This window comes from Emydura macquarii, unplaced genomic scaffold, assembly GCF_026122565.2.
Source record: "Emydura macquarii macquarii isolate MOO-44397 ecotype Brisbane River unplaced genomic scaffold, CSIRO-AGI_Emac_v2 contig_1170, whole genome shotgun sequence".
Taxonomy (NCBI): domain Eukaryota; kingdom Metazoa; phylum Chordata; order Testudines; family Chelidae; genus Emydura; species Emydura macquarii.
Genome location: NW_027131307.1, coordinates 1,990,784 through 2,011,916, shown reverse-complemented (window position 1 = coordinate 2,011,916; position 21,133 = coordinate 1,990,784). Strand labels below are relative to the sequence as shown.

Here is a 21,133-nt window from a genome sequence, read left to right as displayed (position 1 = left end):
ATCTTGTTTTGTGCCTTGGACTTTTTAATTTTGTCCCTATTTGTTTATATTCATCCTTTATAATTTGACTTCCTTTTCACTTTTTGTAGTTCTCTTTTATGAGTTTCAGGTTAAGCAAGGGTGGTCTCTGGCCATACTTCCTATCTTTCCTACACAGTACGATAGTTTACTCTGGTGCCCTTAATTATGTCTCTTTGGAACACTGCCAACTCTCTTGAACTGTTTTTCCCCTTAGATTTGCTTTCCATGGGATCTTACCTACCAACTCCCTGAGTTTGCTAAAATCTGCCTTCTTGAAATCCATTATCTTTATTGTGCTGTTTTCCCTCCTACCATCCCTTAGAATCATGAACTCTGCCATTTCATGATCACTTTCACCCAAGCTGCCTTCCACTTGCAAATACTCAGCCAGTTCCTCCCTGTTTGTCAAAATTCAATCGAGAACAGCTTCTCCCCTAGTAGTTTTCTCCACCTTCTGAAATAAAACATTGTCTCCAATACATTCCAGGAACTTGTTGGATAATCTCTGCCCCGCTGTGTTATTTTCCCAACAGATATCTGGTTAGTTGAAGTCCCCCATCACCACCACGTCCTGTGCTTTGAATGATTTTGTTAATTGTTTATAAAAAGCCTTATCCTGGTTAGATGGTTTATAATAGACTTCTACCATGACATCACCCTTGTTTTTTACCCCCTTTATCCTTACCCAGAGACTTTCAACAAGTCTGTCTCCTATTTAAGGTTATCCACCTCAACCTCAGTCCAAGTGTTTGCATTTTTATATATAAGGCAACACCTCCTCCCTTTTTTCCCTGCCCATCCTTCCTGGGCAAGCTGTACTTTTCTATACCAATGTTCCAGTCATGTGTATTATCCCACCAAGTCTTTGTGATGCCAGCTATGTCATAGTTGTGTTTATTAACTAGCATTTCTGGTTCTTCCTGTTTATTCCCCACACTCCTTACATTAGTATACAGACATTTAAGATACTGATTTGATCTCTATATTCTGTCTTGTCTCTCCTTTATCCCTGCTATAATGGCGCCCAGATCCTGACCCTTCTCCCAGGTCCATGTTTTTGACTGCTCCATGCTGCAGCTCCCAAGGGTTTGCAAGGGATTCCTTTGAGTTTTAGTGGTCGCTATGCCTTATCCCCTTATTTTCCAGTGAGACCTCAGTTCTCCTGCTGGTTTCCCTTCCCTTAGCACCCTTCCTCCAGTGAGGCCCACGTCGCAGGGAACAGAAGGAATCTGTCTTTGCTTTTCTGGGTCCTATAGCACAGAGCTCAGCTCCTCCACCTTCTCACAGGCCACCTCCAGGCTTGCAGTGTCTAACAACCCAGAAAGCGAGCAGTCAGGCTCTGCTTTGTCTTCTCCTTTACATCCATTGCAGGTCACCTTTGAGGCAGGGTTGCTCATCAGCCGGGAGTGAAGCATCTTGACTCATTGCACGTAACTCATCATCCCACGTCTCCTCAGCAAACCTGCCCTTCCATCTTCTGCCTTTGAACAAGGCCTTAGTTTTAGCTTCTAACTCTAAATTCACAAGTTCAAGTGATGAACAGTCACAGTAAAACAACCAGAGACAGGGGTGGAAGGGACCTTGAGAGGTCATTTAATCCATCCCCCCCATGCTGAGGCAGGGTTATGTATATGTAGACTATCTACTGACTACAACACAGAACCCAAATGGTGACATCCCATTCACATGCCTAGTATCCAAGTGCCTGCATCAGTCCACTTCTCATTCCCTGTCCACCTGTGAATCGGTAGCTGCAATCCAGAGAGAACTTTCTGGTGCACCTTTTCCAAATTAGGGCTCTGCATGTGACCCACAGTCATCCTGGTGCATCAGAATGACCCCAGGTGCCCCCTACTCCTATGTGTAGGAATGGAGAGCCAGCACAGCACTAGTTCAAGTGATCCAAACAGGGCAAATGTTGATCTGCTACTTATGTTCTTATTTTGCTGGTGTTCACTGTAACCTGAACTCTGTGATTCTCCCCAGAACTTGAACCTAGGCTTCTGGCACACAAAGTAAGAATGAACTGAATACAGTTAAACCCTGCAGGTCCAGCTGGGCCTATGTGATTTAATAGGCCATGCAAGACTAGATCTGGGCTCCATTCAAATGCAATGTTAAAATGGCTGCTTTGGCAGCAATGGCTGAGTGTCTTCCTCTCCTTTCAGAAAGGACACCAAGATGCTTTTCCTGAAAAACACCTCCCCAATGCCTGTCGCCTGGCGGCTCAGTGGCTTGGAGAACCTGGGGGATGATTTCTCCGTCTCGCAAGACCAAGGCACCATCGGTCCCCGCTCAGAGTACGGCCTGCAGCTGCATTTTAAAGCTACGAAGCCTCTTAACATTAAGAAGATCATCCGACTGGAGGTGAGGCAGACCCTTCCCTCCCCAGAAACTGCAAACCCAGCAGCCCTGCCTTCCGACTCTTTGGATGGGCATTGGCAAGGCTTGACACTAATCCATCCATGCACTTGGTGGTTACTGCCAGGGGCAGATGAAATGGATGAGGTGATGGTGACCAGGTGTGGTGAACGACATGGTCTTCTAGGAGTCTGCAAGGAGTTGTACGTGTCTGCTACCTCCCCTCCCCCTCCCAGGTCTGGAAGTTCCTGGAGATGAAGTAACCAGTGAGGGAACCCTCTTGTATCTGAGGCCCTGCTGGGTAATCAGGTGTCATGGGGTGGGGTGGGGAGGTAGCACCTGCGGGGAGGTCGCTGGACCAATGGGCACTTTCGTCCATGCTTCTGTTGCTTTCTTGATTTGAATCAAACATATTCCGGTGTATCTCAGAGCATCCGAGTCTCACAAATCCCTAGGGTGCTAGCCTGGGTCTCTCCAACAGGGCAGGTCCCATGCAGCTCTGCCCCTCATTTCGGGGCAACCCCAGTTCCCACCAGTGGGCTGGGCTAACACCTGGGTGATAGAGCCATCCAAGAGCAAATCCAGCCCCCCGAGGCAGGTTGATTTGGGTCATGGAGCAGGGCCTGGGCTGATTCAGAGTCGCTGACATGGTATTCTCCATTGTCCATTGGCTAGTCCCACCTGGGACATCAGGAGTCACTCTAGGCACACGCACAGCCTCTGCCACGTCACTGCTGGAGAGTCTGATTGCAGGACCCAGCCGGAAACAAGCTTCGGTTTGAAATTTAAATAGCAACAAATCACTGGAAAAGGGGCAATATGGGAGCCCCTCCCCTATCTCCTCCATTACAGCAGGGCTGATGCTTAGAAAGCTGCCTCGTGAGCTTGGCTGAGTTTGATAGGAACATCCCTCATTGCAAGCTGTGCTGGTAAACACAGACAGCGTCATTAGCAGTGAGGTTCCCAGGCTGGAAGGGCGGAGAATGAGGCTGATGTTTCACACAGCAGCAGAAACCTATTGGTCAGCCCATGAGGTCAGCAGAGTAGGAAATGCCTTGCAGCTGGACGGCTGCTGCCACTGGAATTTGATGCCAAAGGAGGAGGCAGGTGGTGGGTGTGGTTGGCCGTGTGAAGAACTCGTGTGATGTTAGTTAGCAGAGGTCAGAGACTGCTCTGAGCGAAGGCTGTTTCTTGCTGCCTCAGGTTTCAGACATGGAAAACATTCTGGGGATTGTGCAGTATGAAAACATCCAAGTTATTGCCGAGTCCTATGATGTGGCTCTGGACATCAGCTTCCCCAAAGGTCAGTCTTTGTCATCCCGCCCCCAGCCAGGATGGTCTGGCTGGATCATTAAGAAGTATTAAGGTTGCCCTCATTATGCACATGGTTCAGATGTGTAACTGAATGAGACAAGGGTCCAGTGGAACAAATAGTCTGTGATTAAAGACTGTATCATGATATATACACACCAAGGGGATGAATTCAGGTTACAGGGGCAATCTTAATACTGGCATTTCCATCCTTTTGAGTGCTTGACTTCACCTTAACGTTCTGTTCATGTAACTTTTTTGTATGCAATTTATTTTATTTGTTGCAGTGTAAACCATAATAAAAAATAAGCCCATAAAAAAAGTCAGCTTCTTAACATGCAGGTTATCTAAGCAGGCACCTGGCAAGTTTTGAAGGCTCTGCACTGTACACAGAACGGAGAAAGACATAAACTTATAGGCATGTTACACTGCAAGGAAATGAAAACTACAGTGTTTGGCCACTAAGCCGTGCAGTTCTTCTCAGTTTAACAAAAAGGGCAGTGAAGCATCCTGGCGAATGAAGACTTAATTTGGCAAATGAAGACTTTCTCTAGAGGACTCTGACTTTTTGGAGATTCAAATCTTGTGATTTAGGTGTGTGTTTACTTCAAGACCTGAGTATTCATCCCCATCTCTCCTCCTACTTGCGCCTGTCTCTGCAGGTACAGATGGTGGTTTGGATTTCGGGATAATTAGAGTACTGGATGAAGCTAAGCAAATGCTGTCTCTGAAGAACAAAGGAAAATATGAGATTGGATACAGGTAAACTACTAACCATTTCAGCTGTATGGTGTACAAACATTTGCTGTCCCCATTAGTCTGGTCTTTTGTTCCTTCATTCCTCTTCCTGGACTGGCTAGATCACAATTAGGTTAAATTGCAAAGCTCAGAGGTCACCACTCAAATATTCAACACAACATCCTTCTACACACCAACAACTTTACACTACAGTACACTACACAGCATGACAATGGAAACAGAGACACAACAAAATGTAAATCATTCCCCAGTGGCTGTGATTTATTTGCAGATTTCAGGGGTCAGGGTTTTTTTTAATGAACTTCCATTTTGCAAAGCATGAGCACGTTCTGCGCCCTGCAATCCAGGCAGTTAGGAACGAAAATGCAGATTATATGCACAGACAGGTGCATACTTAAAGGCCTTGGAAAATCTGGCCTTGGAAGTCTATCAAGCTAAAGTCCACAATTTTAATTTCCATCTAGAATCTCTAGAACAAAGCTGAGTGAGATCTTAATGGCCCTTTTCATATTCCTAAGTGTCTTCTGCAGAGGCTCTTAACTGGGCTTCCTGGCTATGTGACTGTATCTAGGATCCTTAACAGAACGGGCCAATTCACAGAGTCTTTGTTTTGTCTTCATCCTTCAGCTTCATTCTAGAATCCACTGACGCCAATCTGACAAATTTGAATTCTGTCTTCAACATCCAGCCCCAGAAGGGGACTTTAGCCGCTGTCGATCGCCCTACTCAGATCCAGATCACCTTTCGCTCCAAGAAGGAAATGAAAATTGAGGACAAGCCTATCCTGTACTGCCAGGTGAGATGCCTGTGAAGAAATTCACACCGGCCAAGCTGTGATGGCCAAGACAGCTAGCTGATGGTGCCTTGTGCGGGTGAGGTAATAGCTGTGATCTGTATATTACTCATCACACAAAGGTGGGCATGCACTTTGAGCTCAGAGATCCAGACTACCATCCATGGATTTGTCAAAGCCTTTCTTGATGTTCCTGAAGCAGGGCTGAGCGTCCCCCTCTAGCTTTGGAGTAGGTATTTAAAGAGCCAGCAGTACTTGCCTCTCCAGTCCTAGCTTCTCCTGGGATATGTGGATTGGATTAAGGAGCCTGACCTTGAAGGAGCTCATGGTTGCTCCAGGTTTAGCCTTTCCCAGCCAAGGAGTCCCTATAAGAAGAATAATTCTGGAGCATGTTGGCTATAGAAGATTTCACTCTAAGCCCCTTCCAGCAGGAGTCACTGCAAGGAATAGTACTGACCCAGCCACTGGAGTAGAAAGCCATTCTCTAAGTTTCAGTGGGGAAGATGATTCAGGATAGCTGACTGTAGGAAAGTTATCACCCAGGGACTCCATTTCAAACTTTCTCCAGTGGGAAATAGTGCAGGAGTGTTGTCTGTGGGGAAACAAGGATGATGCAGAATAAACGTGGCCCACATTGAACCGGATTAAAAACTGGACAGATGATAGGTCTCCAAATGTAACTGTTAATGGGAACTTGTCATCAAGTGGATGTGCTTGTGGTGGGTCTCCCAGTGATCAGTTCTTGTCCCTACACTATTTAATATTTTATTAGTGACCTGGAAAAACCAGAAAATCATCCCTGCTGAAGTCTGCAGATGACACAAAAATTGGGGGAGCAGTAAATGAGGAAGAGGTCAGGTGACTCATTCAGGGCAATCTGGATCACTTGGTAAATTGGACACAAGCCAACAATCTGCGTTTTCATATGGCTAAATGTCAACGTGTTCCTCTAGGAGGAAGAACGTGGGTCATACTTACAGGATGGGGACTCTATCCTGGGAAGCAGAGATTCCGAAAAAGATTTGGGGGTGATGGTGAATAATCAGCTGAACACAAGCTCTCAATGTGATTCTGTGGCCAAAAGAGCTAATGCGATCCGGGGATGCATAAACAGGGGGATCGTGAGTAGGAGCAGAGAGGTTATTTTACCTCTGCAATTGGCATCGTGCAACCAACTGCTGGAATCCTGTGGCAAGTTCTGATGCCCGCAATTAAAGAAGCATTCTGGTAAATTGGAGAAGGCTCAGAGAAGAGCCACGAGAATGCTGAAAGCATTAGAAAACCTGCTGGATAGTGGCAGACTCAAGGAGCTCAATCTGTTTAGCGTTACCAAGAGAAGGTTTAGAGGTGACTTGATCACAGTCTATAAATATCTACAGGGGAACAATGATTTAATAATGGGCTATTCAAGCTAGCAGAGGGAGATATCACACCATCCAGTGGCTGGGAGTTGAGGTTGGCAAATTCAGACTGGAAATAAGGTGCAAATGTTTAAGAATGAGGGTAATTAACCATTAGCACAATGCACCAGGGGTCAGGGTGGATTCTCCATCACTGCCCATGGTTAAACCAAGATGGGACGTTTTTCAAAGTGATCTGCTCTGGGGATGATTGCGGGGCAGCTCTCTGGGCTGTGCTACAAGGGACTCAGGCGAGATGATCACAGGGGGCCCTTCTGGCCTTGGAATCAATGAGTGGGTGAAGCTCCCAGGGACTTCTCCCCAATCTTTCCAAGGGTAACCTTGGGAGCGACAAAGGCCTTCAAGTCACCAGGGAACTGACAAAAGTGGGGAGAGCTTGGCTAAGTGTGCCAGGTCTCCGGACTGTAGCCACAACTCTGTGGGTTCATAAAACTGAGACCAGCAGAGTCCTTTGAACTCCTTGTGCCTATTCACCCTCCTCTGCCCAGGTGATTGAGCCCAGTGTCTGTGAAGGAGGGGAGACCATTGCCAGCATTCCAGTGAAAGTGTCGGTGAATTCTTTGTTCACCAAGTACAGCATTTCCCCTGCCTCGCTCATCAACTTTGGCTCCATGATGAATGGCACCCGTAAGACCTGCAGCTTCACTCTGGAGAACAAAGGGGCCCTCGATTTCAAATACTTCATCGGCAAGCTAATACGAGATCTGCCTGTCCCACCGAAAAAGGGGTAAGAGAAAGCACCAGCTAATGCTGATGGCTCTGTGCCTCAGTTTCCGCATCTATAAAATGGGGATAATGATACTGCCCTCCTTTGTAAAGTGCTTTGAGCTCTACTGATTAAAAGGGCTATAGAAGAGGTAGGGCTTATTAGTAGCTTGCTTTGTAAAGTGCTGAGATTTATGGATGAAAGGTTGCATACGTAATCAGTATTATTATTGTTCCAGAGGAGTAGCCGTGTTAGTCTGTATACAGCAAAGACAACGAGAGTTCTGTGGCACTTTAAAGACTAACACATTTAATATTTGTGGACATAAGCTTTCGAGAGACTTAGCTCTCTTCTTCAGATGCAGTAATACAGAAAATAGGTAACACAGAGGTATCTTATAGGTATCCAGGTGCATTGAGAACAATGGGGGAGGTGGAGTCCCTGGGTAGGATTTTTTGAGAGAGACTCACCAGCAACCATACACCCTACAAAAAATCCTACCCAGGGACCTATCCCTGCAACAAACCCCGTTGTCGGCTCTGCCCACACATGGTCTCTAATGACATCATTGTGATACGACCTGTGCCCAGGGTAGCCAACTGATAATGCCAAGGTCGGGGCAGGCTGCGAAAGGAGAGCAGATTCTCCCCACGCTGGTGGGTGACACTGAAGCCTGGCTTCCCAACCAGCCACGAACTGCTTCTGATTACCCCACACTGGATATCACGAAGCCAGTCCACAAATGCCCACAGCCCCCTTCACTGCATTTCAGCTCCAGGCTCCCAAATCAGCACTAGGTCCAGCAAAGAGACCAGTTACTTAAACTCTCTGCTCTTTGCTAAAAAGGTTCCCTCTGACCCCAAGGGGTCAGCCACAGCACCAGATCAATATAAGCTTGGATCTTACCTAAAATACCACGCCGGCAGCCAATCCTTTAGTATCTAAACTAAAGGTTTATTGTAAAAAGAAAGAAATAAACCATGAGAGAAATGTTAAAGGGTTAAAGTAAATCACAGATATACAAATGATTAAAAGTCCATATACTTCAGGTTTCTGGAAGAAATGTGGAGTTGCAGGCTTGTGTAGTTCTCTCTGGTTCACATCCAGTATCTGGATGGGTCTAGGTCCTTCGGTTCAGTTGCAAGATGAATTGGTCCAGAGATAGGTGTATGTCTGCAGACTGGACAGGAACAAAGACAAAGATGGATCCTGTGGTTTGATCTTATAAACCCCCTCCCCCGGCCATGCGGCCTGTGGGCAGTCACAAGACCCAAAATGGAGTCCATAGTCACATGGGCCAATCCTGGTGACTCCTCCGGTGTGCCTGGGGTCCATAGTCACATGGGACAGTCCTGATGCTTCATCATGTAGGCTGCCTGCAATGGAGTCCAGAGTCACGTAAGCAGGTTCTGGTGACTCAGTGGTAATGCTGGCCTCTCCCTCAGGGCCCCTTGCACCTGGGAATGCCTTAATGGGCCATTAAGCAGGCCATTGTTCTGCAGCCTTCCTATCTGGGGTGTTGCCCAGGCAGAACAATTTGAAACACAGATATCTCCAATACATCTATAACTTCCATTTCACATATCACACATGAACATAAGTATTATTATTTTACTTAGCACATTATAACCTTCCTAACGGTACCTGACATGGCATATCCCACATGGATTATTATGATTCTGCCATACTGATGACACCCAATATACTAAATGCCCCCCCACTCAAGCCAGCCCGCATGACACCCCCAACGCGAGACTGGTGTTGAAAGGAGTAATCAGAGCTCCTGAATACACCTCAGGGGCCCCCCCCTTTCCAGACAGCATGACAATCATCACTGGTCCTAACCACATCAATCACACCATAAGGGGCTCATTCACCTGAATATCCACTAATGTTATATATGCCATCATGTGCCAGCAATGCCCCTCTGCCATGTACATTGGCCAAACTGGACTATAACTACGCACAAGGATAAATGGACACAAATCAGACATAAAAAATAATAACATCCATAAACCAGTGGGAGAACACTTTAATTCCACAGGGCATTCTGTCTCTAACCTGAAAGTTGCTGTACTTCTCCAAAAAAACTCCAAAAACAGACTTCAAAGAGAAACTGCTGAATTAGAAATGATCTGCAAACTTGACACATTCAAACTGGGTTTAAACAGAGACTTGGAATGGCTATCTCACTACCGAAGGTGAATTGCTTTGCTCACCCATTCTCACCTCCTACTCAATGGTCGTCATTAGGTCTTAAGTACCGGACTCCACCTCCCCCATTGTTCTCAAAGCACCTGGATACCTATAAGATACCTCTGTGTTACCTATTTTCTGTATTACTGCATCTGAAGAAGAGAGCTAAGTCTCTCGAAAGCTTATGTCTACAAATAGACTTGTTTAGTCTTTAAAGTGCCACAGTATTATTATTAATGGTCTCCAGCCAGACATGGGCATGTGTATATTAAATGTGGACACTTACTCAGAATGGGTATGCCCCTTCCTCAGGGAATCCCAGCTCCGGGACAGTCAGACCCAGGAGGGGTTGGACACAGTGAAGACCCCAGCATGACATATTTCTGCTGTCTCTTTCAGAGCGTCTCATATCAAGCACTCCCGTTCCCGTGACAGCGACACCTTAAGCAAAATCCCTCCTGTTGGCAAGCAAAGCAAGCGCACTGAATCTCTGCAGAAGGACATCAACCTTGTTGCGCAGGTGAGCGCACATTCCACCCCACTCCTCACATCCGCTGCAGAGTCTGCTAGAGCCTGCTTCAGTCTGGATTCTTCTGCTCCCCCAATGCTGACCCTGCTGGGGCATCTGGATCAGGGAATGCACTATTGTCATTGACGGTATCTCTGCTCCAGAGCTAAGATTCTTTCTTTCATGCTTTTCCCTTTTTCTCCCCCAGTCATTCTACACTCATCACTTCCTCCTACTGGCCAGCCAGGGATTTCTCCTCTTCTCTTTTGCTCCCCACCAGCAATCAGAGGATCCTTGCTGTTTTTACTTCCCAATCCCCTTTCTTTGACCATGGGGGATCAGATGCTGCTGCCTCTACGTCTGCCAGCATCCCCCTCAAGCTGACCAGAAGGCTTCTGATGCTTTCCTTGCTGCCTTTGGGATGGGGGACTGCGCTAGGTTCCTGAACTGGGCTGTGTGCACATGGCGTGACCATTACACTGACAGCCCAGTGCTTTATGCAACCTCTTTAGAAAGCTGTTGGAGTTGCTGAGAGTTCGTTCCATACCCTAGCAATCCCAGGAATGTGCAGTGGTAATGGCATCTTGCAGGGAAGCAGGGAGAAACAATGGGAGTGGAATACTCCTCTCCTGGGGCTGTTCAATGGCAGAATACCTGAGCACTGCCTTTCCTTGGACTCTCTGCAGGCTCGCTTCACTCTAGGCATGTTCACAGTGTACCCTGGGTTTGGATCCATCCCTGCAGGAGGCCAGCAGATCATCACAGTTGACTGTTTAGCAGAGCCAGTGGGAAAGTGTGAGGAATACCTGGCCATCGATATCACTGACAGGGACCCCGACGATAATCCAGGAGGCGTCCCATACACCTTGATTGCTGAGTCGTGCCTACCAGGTATAGACACATTCCATACAGCCAGTGGCTGAATCACTGCATCCACACCCTCCTCCCCATGGAGCAGATGGAGAGGAGAGGGGTTGCATTATCCCTGTCACCGCCCTTGAGAGAGAACATGGCTCATCTAGAAAAACTCCCCTGCCTGCCTCCTTTCCTTGGTGGACTTGGCAGCACATTATGGGATTGTAGGTAACTCTCATGCTTCTGAGGGTAAATGGATTGCTGGCAGGCAGGCTGAGGAAGGCCTTCCCCTTGCTGGTGTCCAGCCTATTTGTGTTATATGGGCAGGAAGCCATCAGCTACTGGCGACTGCTGGAGGTAGGAGGCAGGGGCTGATAACCGGAGATCTGATTCGCCAGGGCAGGAAGGGGAAGAGACGGTGACCCCTGGCAGCTTGTACAGTTGTTTAGCTGCTCACAGAGGTATTCGGCGTTTCCTAATGTTTCACTGTGTTTTCCCCCATGAGCTTCTGGCTCAGTCCTGGCTGCTGAGAGACAACGATCATTCTCCGTTCCCCGCCAGTCTCAGACACAGCTGTCACAGCACCTCTCAACCTCCCTTTCTCGAGCATGAACATTCCTAGTCTTGCAAGCGCTGTAGCTCAAAGTTTTCAGCCCCCTCCTCTGACCTGCCTGGGTCACCCCTTTAAAGCCTGGGGCTGGAACAATCACCCAGTGCAGAGCGCCAGCACAGACGAACAGACAGCGTTCTCCAGCACCGCCTTGAATAGCTGTTTCTGGGCCTGGTCCAAAGCCAAGTGAGGTTAGTTGAATTCAGTGGGCTTTGGATTGGGCCTTCTGTCCCCATCCTTCCTCATAGAGAGGCCGGCATCCGGAAGGACTGAATAGGTTGGCGGCGAGGCCTGCAGCATATCTGCTTTGCCATTCCCCATTGGCTGCTGCTTTTTTGCCATGAGGGATCATGAGAAAAGAGTTGGAATAAGGAACAGAGTCTGGGCCAAACCCTGGCACGTGCACTTCGTCTTTACTCCAGCCTCGCGCAGGCAAAATGTATCCAGGCAAAAGGGAGGAAGGAACAGATCAGAGCTTCAGGGTGCAATCCATTATAGATGGGGCAAGGGAGCATTTACACCCTGGGGAACAGGGAAAGAATCCATTCAGCTAACCTCAAGGAGCAGATCAGGCCTGTTAGTGGTGCAGGGCAGTGCCTGGTTGCCCAGGGGGCTCGGCCATAACAGCAGGTTGATCACAGAGATGTTCCTGTGATGTCAGTTACTTTTTTTGTGTACAACATATGTTCTCTCTTCCTGATAGTTTTGCCCTATGTGAAGGCTCTTCTTCACAGAAATACAGCCCACAGAGCTGGTTTTTGTTAACTCTGATGTAACACCACACCCCTGGGGCAGTGGGAATTGAACCTGGGCCCTCTAGTTCTGAAAGCCTGAGTGGCTACTACCACAACTAAATGTCCCATTCTGTTGGCTCTGATTGTAGTGGGCTCATTAACTTGTCTCCATGTAGTCCAACCACCACTGCCATGGGGCGGAGTACCATGCTGAGGGGATGCAGGTTAGGCAAATATAGGTGGTGGAGGCACATGCTTTAAAATCCAGTGGTCCGAGGTTTGATACCCACTGCCAACAACTCCCCCAGGGTGTGCGCTCACCCTGACTTGTGCAAAAGGCTTCTTGAGCCAAGTTCATGGTGCATTAGTACTCCTGACATCAGCAGAGTTGCTCCCAAGACAAACTACGCCTGTTGCTTCTCAGCCCCAAAGTGAACACACTGGCTCAACTGTCGTGTGTGTCCGTCTTTCCTCAGCCTTTGTGGTTGATGACATTGGGTCCATCTTTGAGGAACATCGGATCTGCAGCAACATCAACCTTTACCAGATCTTGCAGACTGTGGAAGGTGGCGGGGTGTTTGTATCAGATGAGAACAAGTTCATCTTCAGTAATGTCCTGGTCGGGCACCAGGCAGCAGCTCGGTTCAAGGTCGCTAATGTGGGCAGAATTCCCTGTGATGTGGTCCTTGCAGTCAAGCCTGTCTCCACCAAGGTAAGAACAAGAGGCTGGAGGGACCAGTGTGAGGCCATCCTCTGGTGGCCCCACCAGCAAGTTGGAGCAGTGTACAGGGTTTCTGAGATCTGTGGGGCAGCCTTGTGTGGTCTGGACCAGTTTAGGGTACTAGACTGTCACTCCCAGCCCTGCCCGGCAGTGTCAGATCATTGCCCATGCTGATCCCACACTGCCAGATCCACAGTGATGCCTCCGGACCAGCCCGCTGCTGGCTCTGCCTGGTCTGAGGCAAGGTAAGCTGAGCACCAATGGATCACTTGGGTGCTCTGCACTTTGAGGGGTCTGATAAGCAGCCACGTACTGAGAGGAGGAAGAAAGCATACCCCCAATGAGTTCTAGAGAAGAATGTCCCCTCTCTACCATAGGGTGACACAGGATCCCCATTCCTCATAGCAGCCCCCAAACCTTTTTGTGATACGCAGCCCCCTTCATACCCCTTTCACTGCCAAACCTGCCAGCCTCCCACACTGTGACAAGCCCCTTCCTCAGTTTGATCCTGGCCCTTCACAAAATGATACACAGAGAAATGGCACCGATGTGTTAGTCTGCCCCAGCCTACGGCTAGGCTGGATTGTTTTCAGCACCCTCTGATCTCTTGTCCTCTTCTTCAACTGGACAACTTTCTCTCACTCAGGCTGGGTGTTTAGTGAGATTCCTGATATACACCAAGGGTCTGATGAGCAGTAATTTGTCTATGCACCAAAGTGTGGAGTTAACTGAGTGACTCACAACCACACAAACAGCTATCTACTATGCATGCAGTGGTGGCTGCTAAAAAGTGAGCCCTGGACTTCAGTTATTACACACTGGTGTCTCAGGTACCCCACTATTTCCCAGCATTTATAACATGGTTTTCTGATCCTGCCAGCACATTCGTTAAGTCAAGAAACATGCTGTTTGACATCACCTCCTGTGACGGCAGTGGGGAACCTCCTGACAGCTGAGGGAAGAGTTTTGCCTCTACAGCTCTTCCACTGTCTGAGTGTGTGAATTCCACCGGCGTGTCCAGGGGAGGGGTATTTCATACCACCTCTGCTGTCTGGCTTTCCCCTAAGGCTGCTGCTCGCATTAACGACATCTTTGAGGTGGATCCCGTTCGGATGTGCGTCCCCAGCCGCTCCCATGCCTTTGCTACAGTGACTTTCACCCCACAGACCATGCAGAGCTACCAGTGCATATTTGAGGCTTTCATTGATGGACTGCCAAGGTAATTTAACCCACTGCTTCCCGGGGGCAGGCTTTCCTGACCTCCATCTGTCCTCTGTTACATAGCAGGCATGTGTCTGGAACAAGGATGTTTTCCTGCTCCCTGCAGCTTGGTTGCTAAATCACGAAACTTAACATTTGATATCACCGGAGACGGGAACTTCCCTCGAGTGACCATCTTGCGCCCTGTTCTCCGCAACAAAAGAGGGAACCCACTGCTCCTCTTCAAGAGGCTCCTGCTAGATCGGTCGGAGGAACTCCCTTTTGTCCTTCAGAACAGTGGCGTGATACCTGTCCAGGTAATAACTGGCTAGCCAAAGCTTAAAAGATGGCACTGAAGTAAGTTCTTCTCCCATTATGTACAAGGCTTATAGAACTTAATACAAATGATACATGTAGAGATGTGTAGAAAGCACATTAAAACTCTGTGGAATTTAATAGAGAATGAGATCCTTTCTGCATGTGTTAAAGGATCCTTCCATCCTCTAGCATTCCAAAGTAAGGATATAATTCTCTATTCAATTTCATAGGATGCTTCTGGAGACCAATAGAAAAGTTCTCATTTTCTAACAGAGTCTATAGGACAGTTCGAAAAGGGAAGGCTTTTGACTGTTCATCTGTGTCTCCTTTCCAATAACTGCTTCACTGTCTTCTCTAGTCTGATATTCTGGTTCTCTGTACCAGCTCTCCTTCCTGTGCCTTAATAAACCACTAAATGAAATGGGTGTCGGGCGATAGCGAATGACTGTCTCTCAATTATTTGTCCTCGGGGGCATGAGATTTTCTGACCGATTTGTCCTTCTGACTTAACAATATCAGAAAAAAACCTCCTGTTGTTTTCCTCTTCACAGTTTGGTTCTAATTATGAGGATGCTTCTATTACCTTCTAATTCCATTCTATTATGTTCTAATTCCATTCTCCTCAGTTACATTCTATTATATTTGATTACATGCTATTACACTCTAATTACATGCTATTCTACTTGATTGTAATTAGGAAGTATTAAAACGAATTCCAATTAAATTCTATTCTATAGTCACCTTTTAATACTTTCTCATTACATTCTATTCTATTTGATTGCCTTCTAATCACGTTCTATTGTATTCAGTTGAATTCTAATGACAGTCTATTCAGTTGCAGAGGAATACAGTCTGTTCTATTTAATTACATTCTGACACAGTGAAAGCAATGAGTGTTCAGTTCTCTGGAACATCAGTAACAGTCGATGACTCCATATCCTCGCCTGTGTTGCCATATTTTGTGATTTCCTTTCTTCAGGTGATGGTTGACCTGTTGGATGACTATGGAGTTTTCTCACTGAAGGCCAGGCCCACTACTAACTGCATCTATGTGCCTCAGAGTGAGGGAGATGAATCGGGTAGAGAAGGTAAATGCAATAACCATGCCAAGAGTGAAGAATTCCAGCAGCTCTCTTAGTGGATGTCTTCACGGGGAAGTTAACTCAGGTGATTGGCTCCAGGATCTGAGCCCCGGAGTTAGCCTAGCCTTGGGGTGGGCAACCACAGATCCAAGTTACTGGGTCCTCCGTGGTGTTGCTGATACCAGTTTGTGTCCTTAGGATTTCCAGGGCACGTCCCTGGAGTCTGCGTGCTGCAGTGCGCTGAGTCACTCTATGATTCTTTCCCAGTGACTTGTGGGAGAATTTGTGCTTCTGGGCACATGGGGGAATTGTGGGAAGGCATTAGAAGATTATCAGCCTGAGTCCTTGCTGCAAAGTGGGTGGGTGATCAGCCTGAGTGAAAGCAGTTCCAATAACCGTGGACAGGTCACCTAGCCCCGTTAGAAAGCACCATCAAACGGAGGTGAGAGGATTTTGTATGCGGATGGGAGTCAGTTTGGAGGCAATGTCTGAGTAACAGCCCAAGTTAACTCTGCAGCAAAAACATACTCATGGACCCTGCAGTATAGAGCGAGTCTGCTGTGACACCTTGCTTTAATTTTTTTTAGCATTTTTACAGCACCACATTGGGCTGCCCACATTTTTTAAAATTTTAAAATACAAAAAAAAACATTTTTTACCGCCCTTTGCTTAAAACACCTTTTTTTATATATAAATTTTGTTACTAATTGCAGGCAAAACAACAACATTATTTTTATATTTTTTATGCTTGGCTGACTTTTTTACAGCCATAAGTTTGGTTTTTAAAAGCTATTGCATTTTATGAAGCCTGGAAGTATTTAAAGGGTTAAGTACTGTTTAAAATTTTTTTTGATAATAAGCTTAAAAAAACAGAAGTACAAGTGTGTGGGGGGGAACAACCAATTAACCTTGTACAATTATTTTAAATTTTAGGTTGACAGTAACACATTTTTTAACCCTTTAATTAGGGATTTATAATGGCTGTGGTTAGCCAGTGTTTTTTTTTTTTTGTGGAGTCCAGATTAGCCTGGAACTCCTGCACCCCCTTTTTTGTTTTACGAAGTTGCTTTTCTAGGGCGCGGAGCCGCCCCCGCTCCCCCACCGCCTTTTGCTTTGCCCACCCTTTTTTTTTTAGCCGGAGCTTGTTTATGACCCTTGCCAGCACAACTGGCATAACGGCCCCCACACTTTTGAGCTTCAGCCATGCGGTCGGCACAGCCCACCGACCAACCTTTTTAGCCACGGGTGATCACATTTCGGAACTGGGCCACCCGGGGATGCGGCCGACACCTCCGTCCCCCCCCCCCCCCCCCCCCCCCCCCGGTGCCTTTGTCCCAAACAAGGGCATGCTTCCTTCCCCAGTATCCTGTTCGTGACGCCAGTTGATATGCCAGGCACTGCTGCTCACAGCTGCCTGCAGGTTTTGGATACCAGGTGAGGAACAAAAACACGCCCACACCAGTTAGGTACATTTATTTTTAATCACGGCTTACGCTCCAAACAGCCACAGGAGACTTTAGTGCGAGCTGCGAAGCGGGCTGCCGGGGGATTTTGCCTTGCAATCCAAATGGATTCATGGCTGAGTCTCATTGCGCAATTTGCATTTTAAGCTTTTATACAGCATTTTTTAGGGAATAGCAAGCACGGGCTAATTTACAGCACCTGACCTTGCTTTCTCACTTTTCTCCTCTTTTGGCACCACAGACAAATTTACATGGCCTTGCACAGCCTGTTTACCAAGCTGAGCAGTGCCTCTTATCAAACCAGTTCTAACCAGGCCCGTCAAGCCCCTATCTCTGTCCAACGTGTCACAAATATCTTCCGCGGCCTACACACCTCCTCCCTATGGATCTCCGCCATCCTCCAGGAGAGCAAGGCTTTGGAGACAGCCATGTTTTAGCTGGTTTTCCTGTTAATACCCCTTAGCAATGTCTCTTTCTGTAGGTCTGCAACTCTCATGTCTTATTTTCAGCCCAAACGCGCCATTCCTTTGCAGGAAGGAGACCTCACACAGCTTCCCTGGTTCTGCAGAATGGAGAGTCAGCCGAGTTTGATGTGCTTTTCAAACCCTGCCTGGCCCAGCGGGTGGAAGGGAAAATCCATCTGTCAGTGGTGGACAACCAGTATGAGGAAACCAGCATTCAGATTGTGGGAGAGGGCTACCAAGACGACATCACGCTGGATAATATTCATGGGCTGGTAGCAGAGACCCACAAGGAGAATGCAGAGGGGCAGCTGGAGGAGGACAGAGTGGAGGGTAAGAAGCATTGATGTGTTGGTCTGCCCCAGCCAACAGCATCAAGGGAGCAGATTATTGAGAGCAGGCAGGGAGCAGGAACAGCCCAAGGGCTGGGATGGGGGACCTTACCTGCAGGGAAAACAGTGTGGCTCATGCTAGAAGAGGAGGATCAGAAATGGCCAACATGTACTGGGACAGTATCCCTAAAGAGATATGTCAGCTCAAGCAGTCCACTTTCAACTGACATCCAGTGGAGACTGGAGCTATACAGGAGCTGCTGGCACATGTGGTACTTATTGTGCCCTCTCTGCAGCTGGGTTTGTGTGTCTGTTTGTATTACACAGGACATCTGACCGTATGTCCTCCAAGTGGAAAGGTGTGTTGCAGGCTGCAATGTATGTCTCATTGTGATGGCCTTTTGATTCCAGTGAGTGGAGAGGGGTGTGTGTGTCCTGCTGAGAGCCGGATGCACGGCTTGAAGAGGGCATGCTCTGAAGCAGACGTGTGTACGCCCATGGAGGGGAAGGGGGTCACATATAGGAGAGGAAAGGTGCTGTGCGAGGAGTCACTGCCCTACAAGTGCTGTACTTGCCTCCCCATTCTCATTCTTCCCAGCTGCCAGGGAGGATCACATCCAGTTTGGGGACTGTCACATCGGGAAGCCCTACCAGGTGATCTTCACGATAACCAATCGCAGCAAAGCTGACGTGATGAGGTTTGAATGGCCTGCTGTGGCTTCGCTTGTCTTCTCCCCCCAGGTATACAGGGACCACTTTGCTTTTTCCTCAGGCATCAGAGGCTGCTTAGCAAGGGGAGCAGTGGGGGCAAAATACCTAGCTGGCTTCAAGACTGAGCTTAATAAATTTATGAAGGAGATGGTCTGATGGGACAGCCTAGTTTGGCAATTGACTGATCTTAGATTACTAGCGATAAATATGCACAATGGCCTGTGATGAGATGTTTGATGGGTGGATTCTGAGTTATTACAGAGAATTCTTTCCTGGTGTCTGGCTGATGAGTCTTGCCCACATGCTAAGGGTTTAACTGATCGCCATATTTGGGATGGGGAAGGAATTTTCCCCCAGGGCAAATCAACAGAGGCCGTGGGGTTTTTTCGCCTTCCTCTTTAGCATGGGGCACAGCTCACTTGCTGGTGGATTCTTTGTACCTTAAAGTCTTTAAACCATGATTTGAGGACTTCAGTAACTCAGTCTTAGGTCAGGGGTCTAATACAGGAGTGGGTGGGTGAGGTTCTGTGGGCTGTGTTGTGCAGGAGGTCAGACTAGATGATCATATTGGTCCCTTCTGACTTTAGAGTCTATGACTTGCGTGTGTTAGCAGAGCACTGGCCCAGAGCTGGGTGGCAGGGCTCCTTGCTGCCATGCAGGAGCTCCAGTTTGTGCCTTGGTTCGCTTCTCTCACTCCTTGGGCTTGCAGGGCTGGGAGTAATGTGGGGGTGCAGCTGTCAGCCCTCGGGGGAGAGAGTGAGCGGATCTTACCTGCTGGGCAGCCAATCTCGCTCCCTGAGGGTTCTCACTTGCAAAATTTTACTTGGGTCAATGTGGCCATTCCCATTTTTAACTGAGGTGTGATAGGGCCATGCCTTCCTGGAGCACCCTCGTGGGGCAGAACAGGCTCCCTGCCTCAGTTTCCCTCCACCAGACTGCCCAGAAACAACCCAAACAGTGCTTCTCACTGCAAATAGTCCTCTGGGGTTAACTTACTGCAAACCGTCCTTGCACAGACATCGTGACAGCACAGCAAGGAGAGCCTGGGCACCCCTGACCACACCCCAGCTCACTGCTTGGACTCCGGCACCCCTCCCCAGCCTGCCAGCTTCAGCTCTCCAGCTTAGAGAACTAGCAAGCGTCTCCCTCTGCTGCTCTCAGCCTTCAGCTCCCTCCAGCTTTCTCTGGCTTGGCTCTCTGACTTGGCAAAGTCAGCCAGCTAGCCTGTCCACTGGCTCCGCAGCCCTTCTCAGCTTCACTTACAGGGCCAGACGCCCCGTTACACAAGGCCACTGAGGGAGACTGTGAGTTGCTGTAGGTTACAGTGTCATCAATATGCTGATATCCAGCTCTGCATCTTCTTTCCATTAGCTTCCTTGCTGCATCCACTAGAGTTGGTTCCTTCAGTCTGTTGTTGCTGGTGGCCTGCTCCACCATTGCCTAGGTTGGGAACAAACAGAGGTGAATCTCGTACCAAATTCCCTGCATGGAAAAATGCAGGCTCCTATGATAGCCCTTCCATTTCTGCTCCATGTCGCTCACAGTAATACTCCCTCCTTTGCTGGTCACAGGCTGACCAGGAATGAAATAGCAGCATTGGCTGTATGATCCTCTCCAGGTTGGCCACCTCCATGCTGGATGTGCTAAGGACATCACAGTGACCTTGAAATCGAATGTTCCCGTCACCTTCAAAATGCACACGGTTAAATGTAAGGTGTCCAGAATCACCTTCCAGCTTCCTGCGGACCAGGTGCCTGACTGGGACGACCGCCTGCATACTGTCAAGTGGGTGGATGCTGTGAGGAGCCTGACGACCACGCGCCCTACAAAGAGGAAGGTGAGAGCAAGTGAAACAACCACAGTAGCATTTGGAGTCATGCGTGTGTAGCCTAAAGACAAAGGGCCACATTCAGTGCTGACTAAGTGGCTCCAGCTGCTCTGTTTAACCGTGAAGGGGATGAATCACTGGAACCAGCTACCAAGGGAAGAGGTGGATTCTCCATCTCTGGATGTCCTCACTCCCAGCCTGGAGGCCTTTCTGGCAATATGCATTAGCCATTCACAAGCTAGTGGGCACAGTGCAGGGTTGCTGGGGGAATGCAGTGGGCTGGGTTCTAACTGAGGTCAGACTAGATGATTGAATGATCCCTTTGGTCCTTACAGTGTATTAATCTGATTTCAGTCAGTAGGGAATTAGACCCACCAGCTTCTAATGACAAGTTTCTTGTGGAAGAATGTCCCTACTTTCCCACTGTGTGTTTCCTTTCCCCTACCTGAATTTGGAAGGGAACACTCCATGTTTTAACGGCTGAGATTTCCCTCATGACATCTTTACTCTGTGCAGTATTGTGTTGTACAACATAGTGTTAGCGGGTAGTTTAGTGAGCTACGTAGCAGGTCATTTCAGGAACCCATAGAACTCTCTCTTTGCTGCTTTTACCAGGTCAAAGCGAAAAATAGAAGTGATTAATGTTTCAAAGTTTTGGAAGGTTGAATGACCTAGAAGCCAGATATTTTCTTTATCCATAAGAAGGATTAGTTCCCCAGGCCTTTCCAATCAATTCCCCTCC

The 21,133-nt window shown here is 48.0% G+C and overlaps 1 protein-coding gene across 1 annotated transcript in view; it reads left to right on the top strand.

Moving 5' to 3' along the window:
• Positions 1-21,133, top strand: part of HYDIN (HYDIN axonemal central pair apparatus protein) — a 293,633-nt gene that overhangs the window by 240,080 nt on the left and 32,420 nt on the right. Inside the window, exons 53-66 of the mRNA XM_067546885.1 lie at positions 2,190-2,388; positions 3,586-3,685; positions 4,356-4,455; positions 5,080-5,248; positions 7,155-7,393; positions 9,968-10,088; positions 10,763-10,967; positions 12,752-12,987; positions 14,064-14,215; positions 14,324-14,513; positions 15,494-15,602; positions 17,593-17,853; positions 18,451-18,593; positions 20,182-20,400. Coding sequence (XP_067402986.1) covers positions 2,190-2,388; positions 3,586-3,685; positions 4,356-4,455; positions 5,080-5,248; positions 7,155-7,393; positions 9,968-10,088; positions 10,763-10,967; positions 12,752-12,987; positions 14,064-14,215; positions 14,324-14,513; positions 15,494-15,602; positions 17,593-17,853; positions 18,451-18,593; positions 20,182-20,400 — 2,443 coding nt within the window. The remainder of the gene's footprint in view (positions 1-2,189; positions 2,389-3,585; positions 3,686-4,355; positions 4,456-5,079; positions 5,249-7,154; positions 7,394-9,967; positions 10,089-10,762; positions 10,968-12,751; positions 12,988-14,063; positions 14,216-14,323; positions 14,514-15,493; positions 15,603-17,592; positions 17,854-18,450; positions 18,594-20,181; positions 20,401-21,133) is intronic.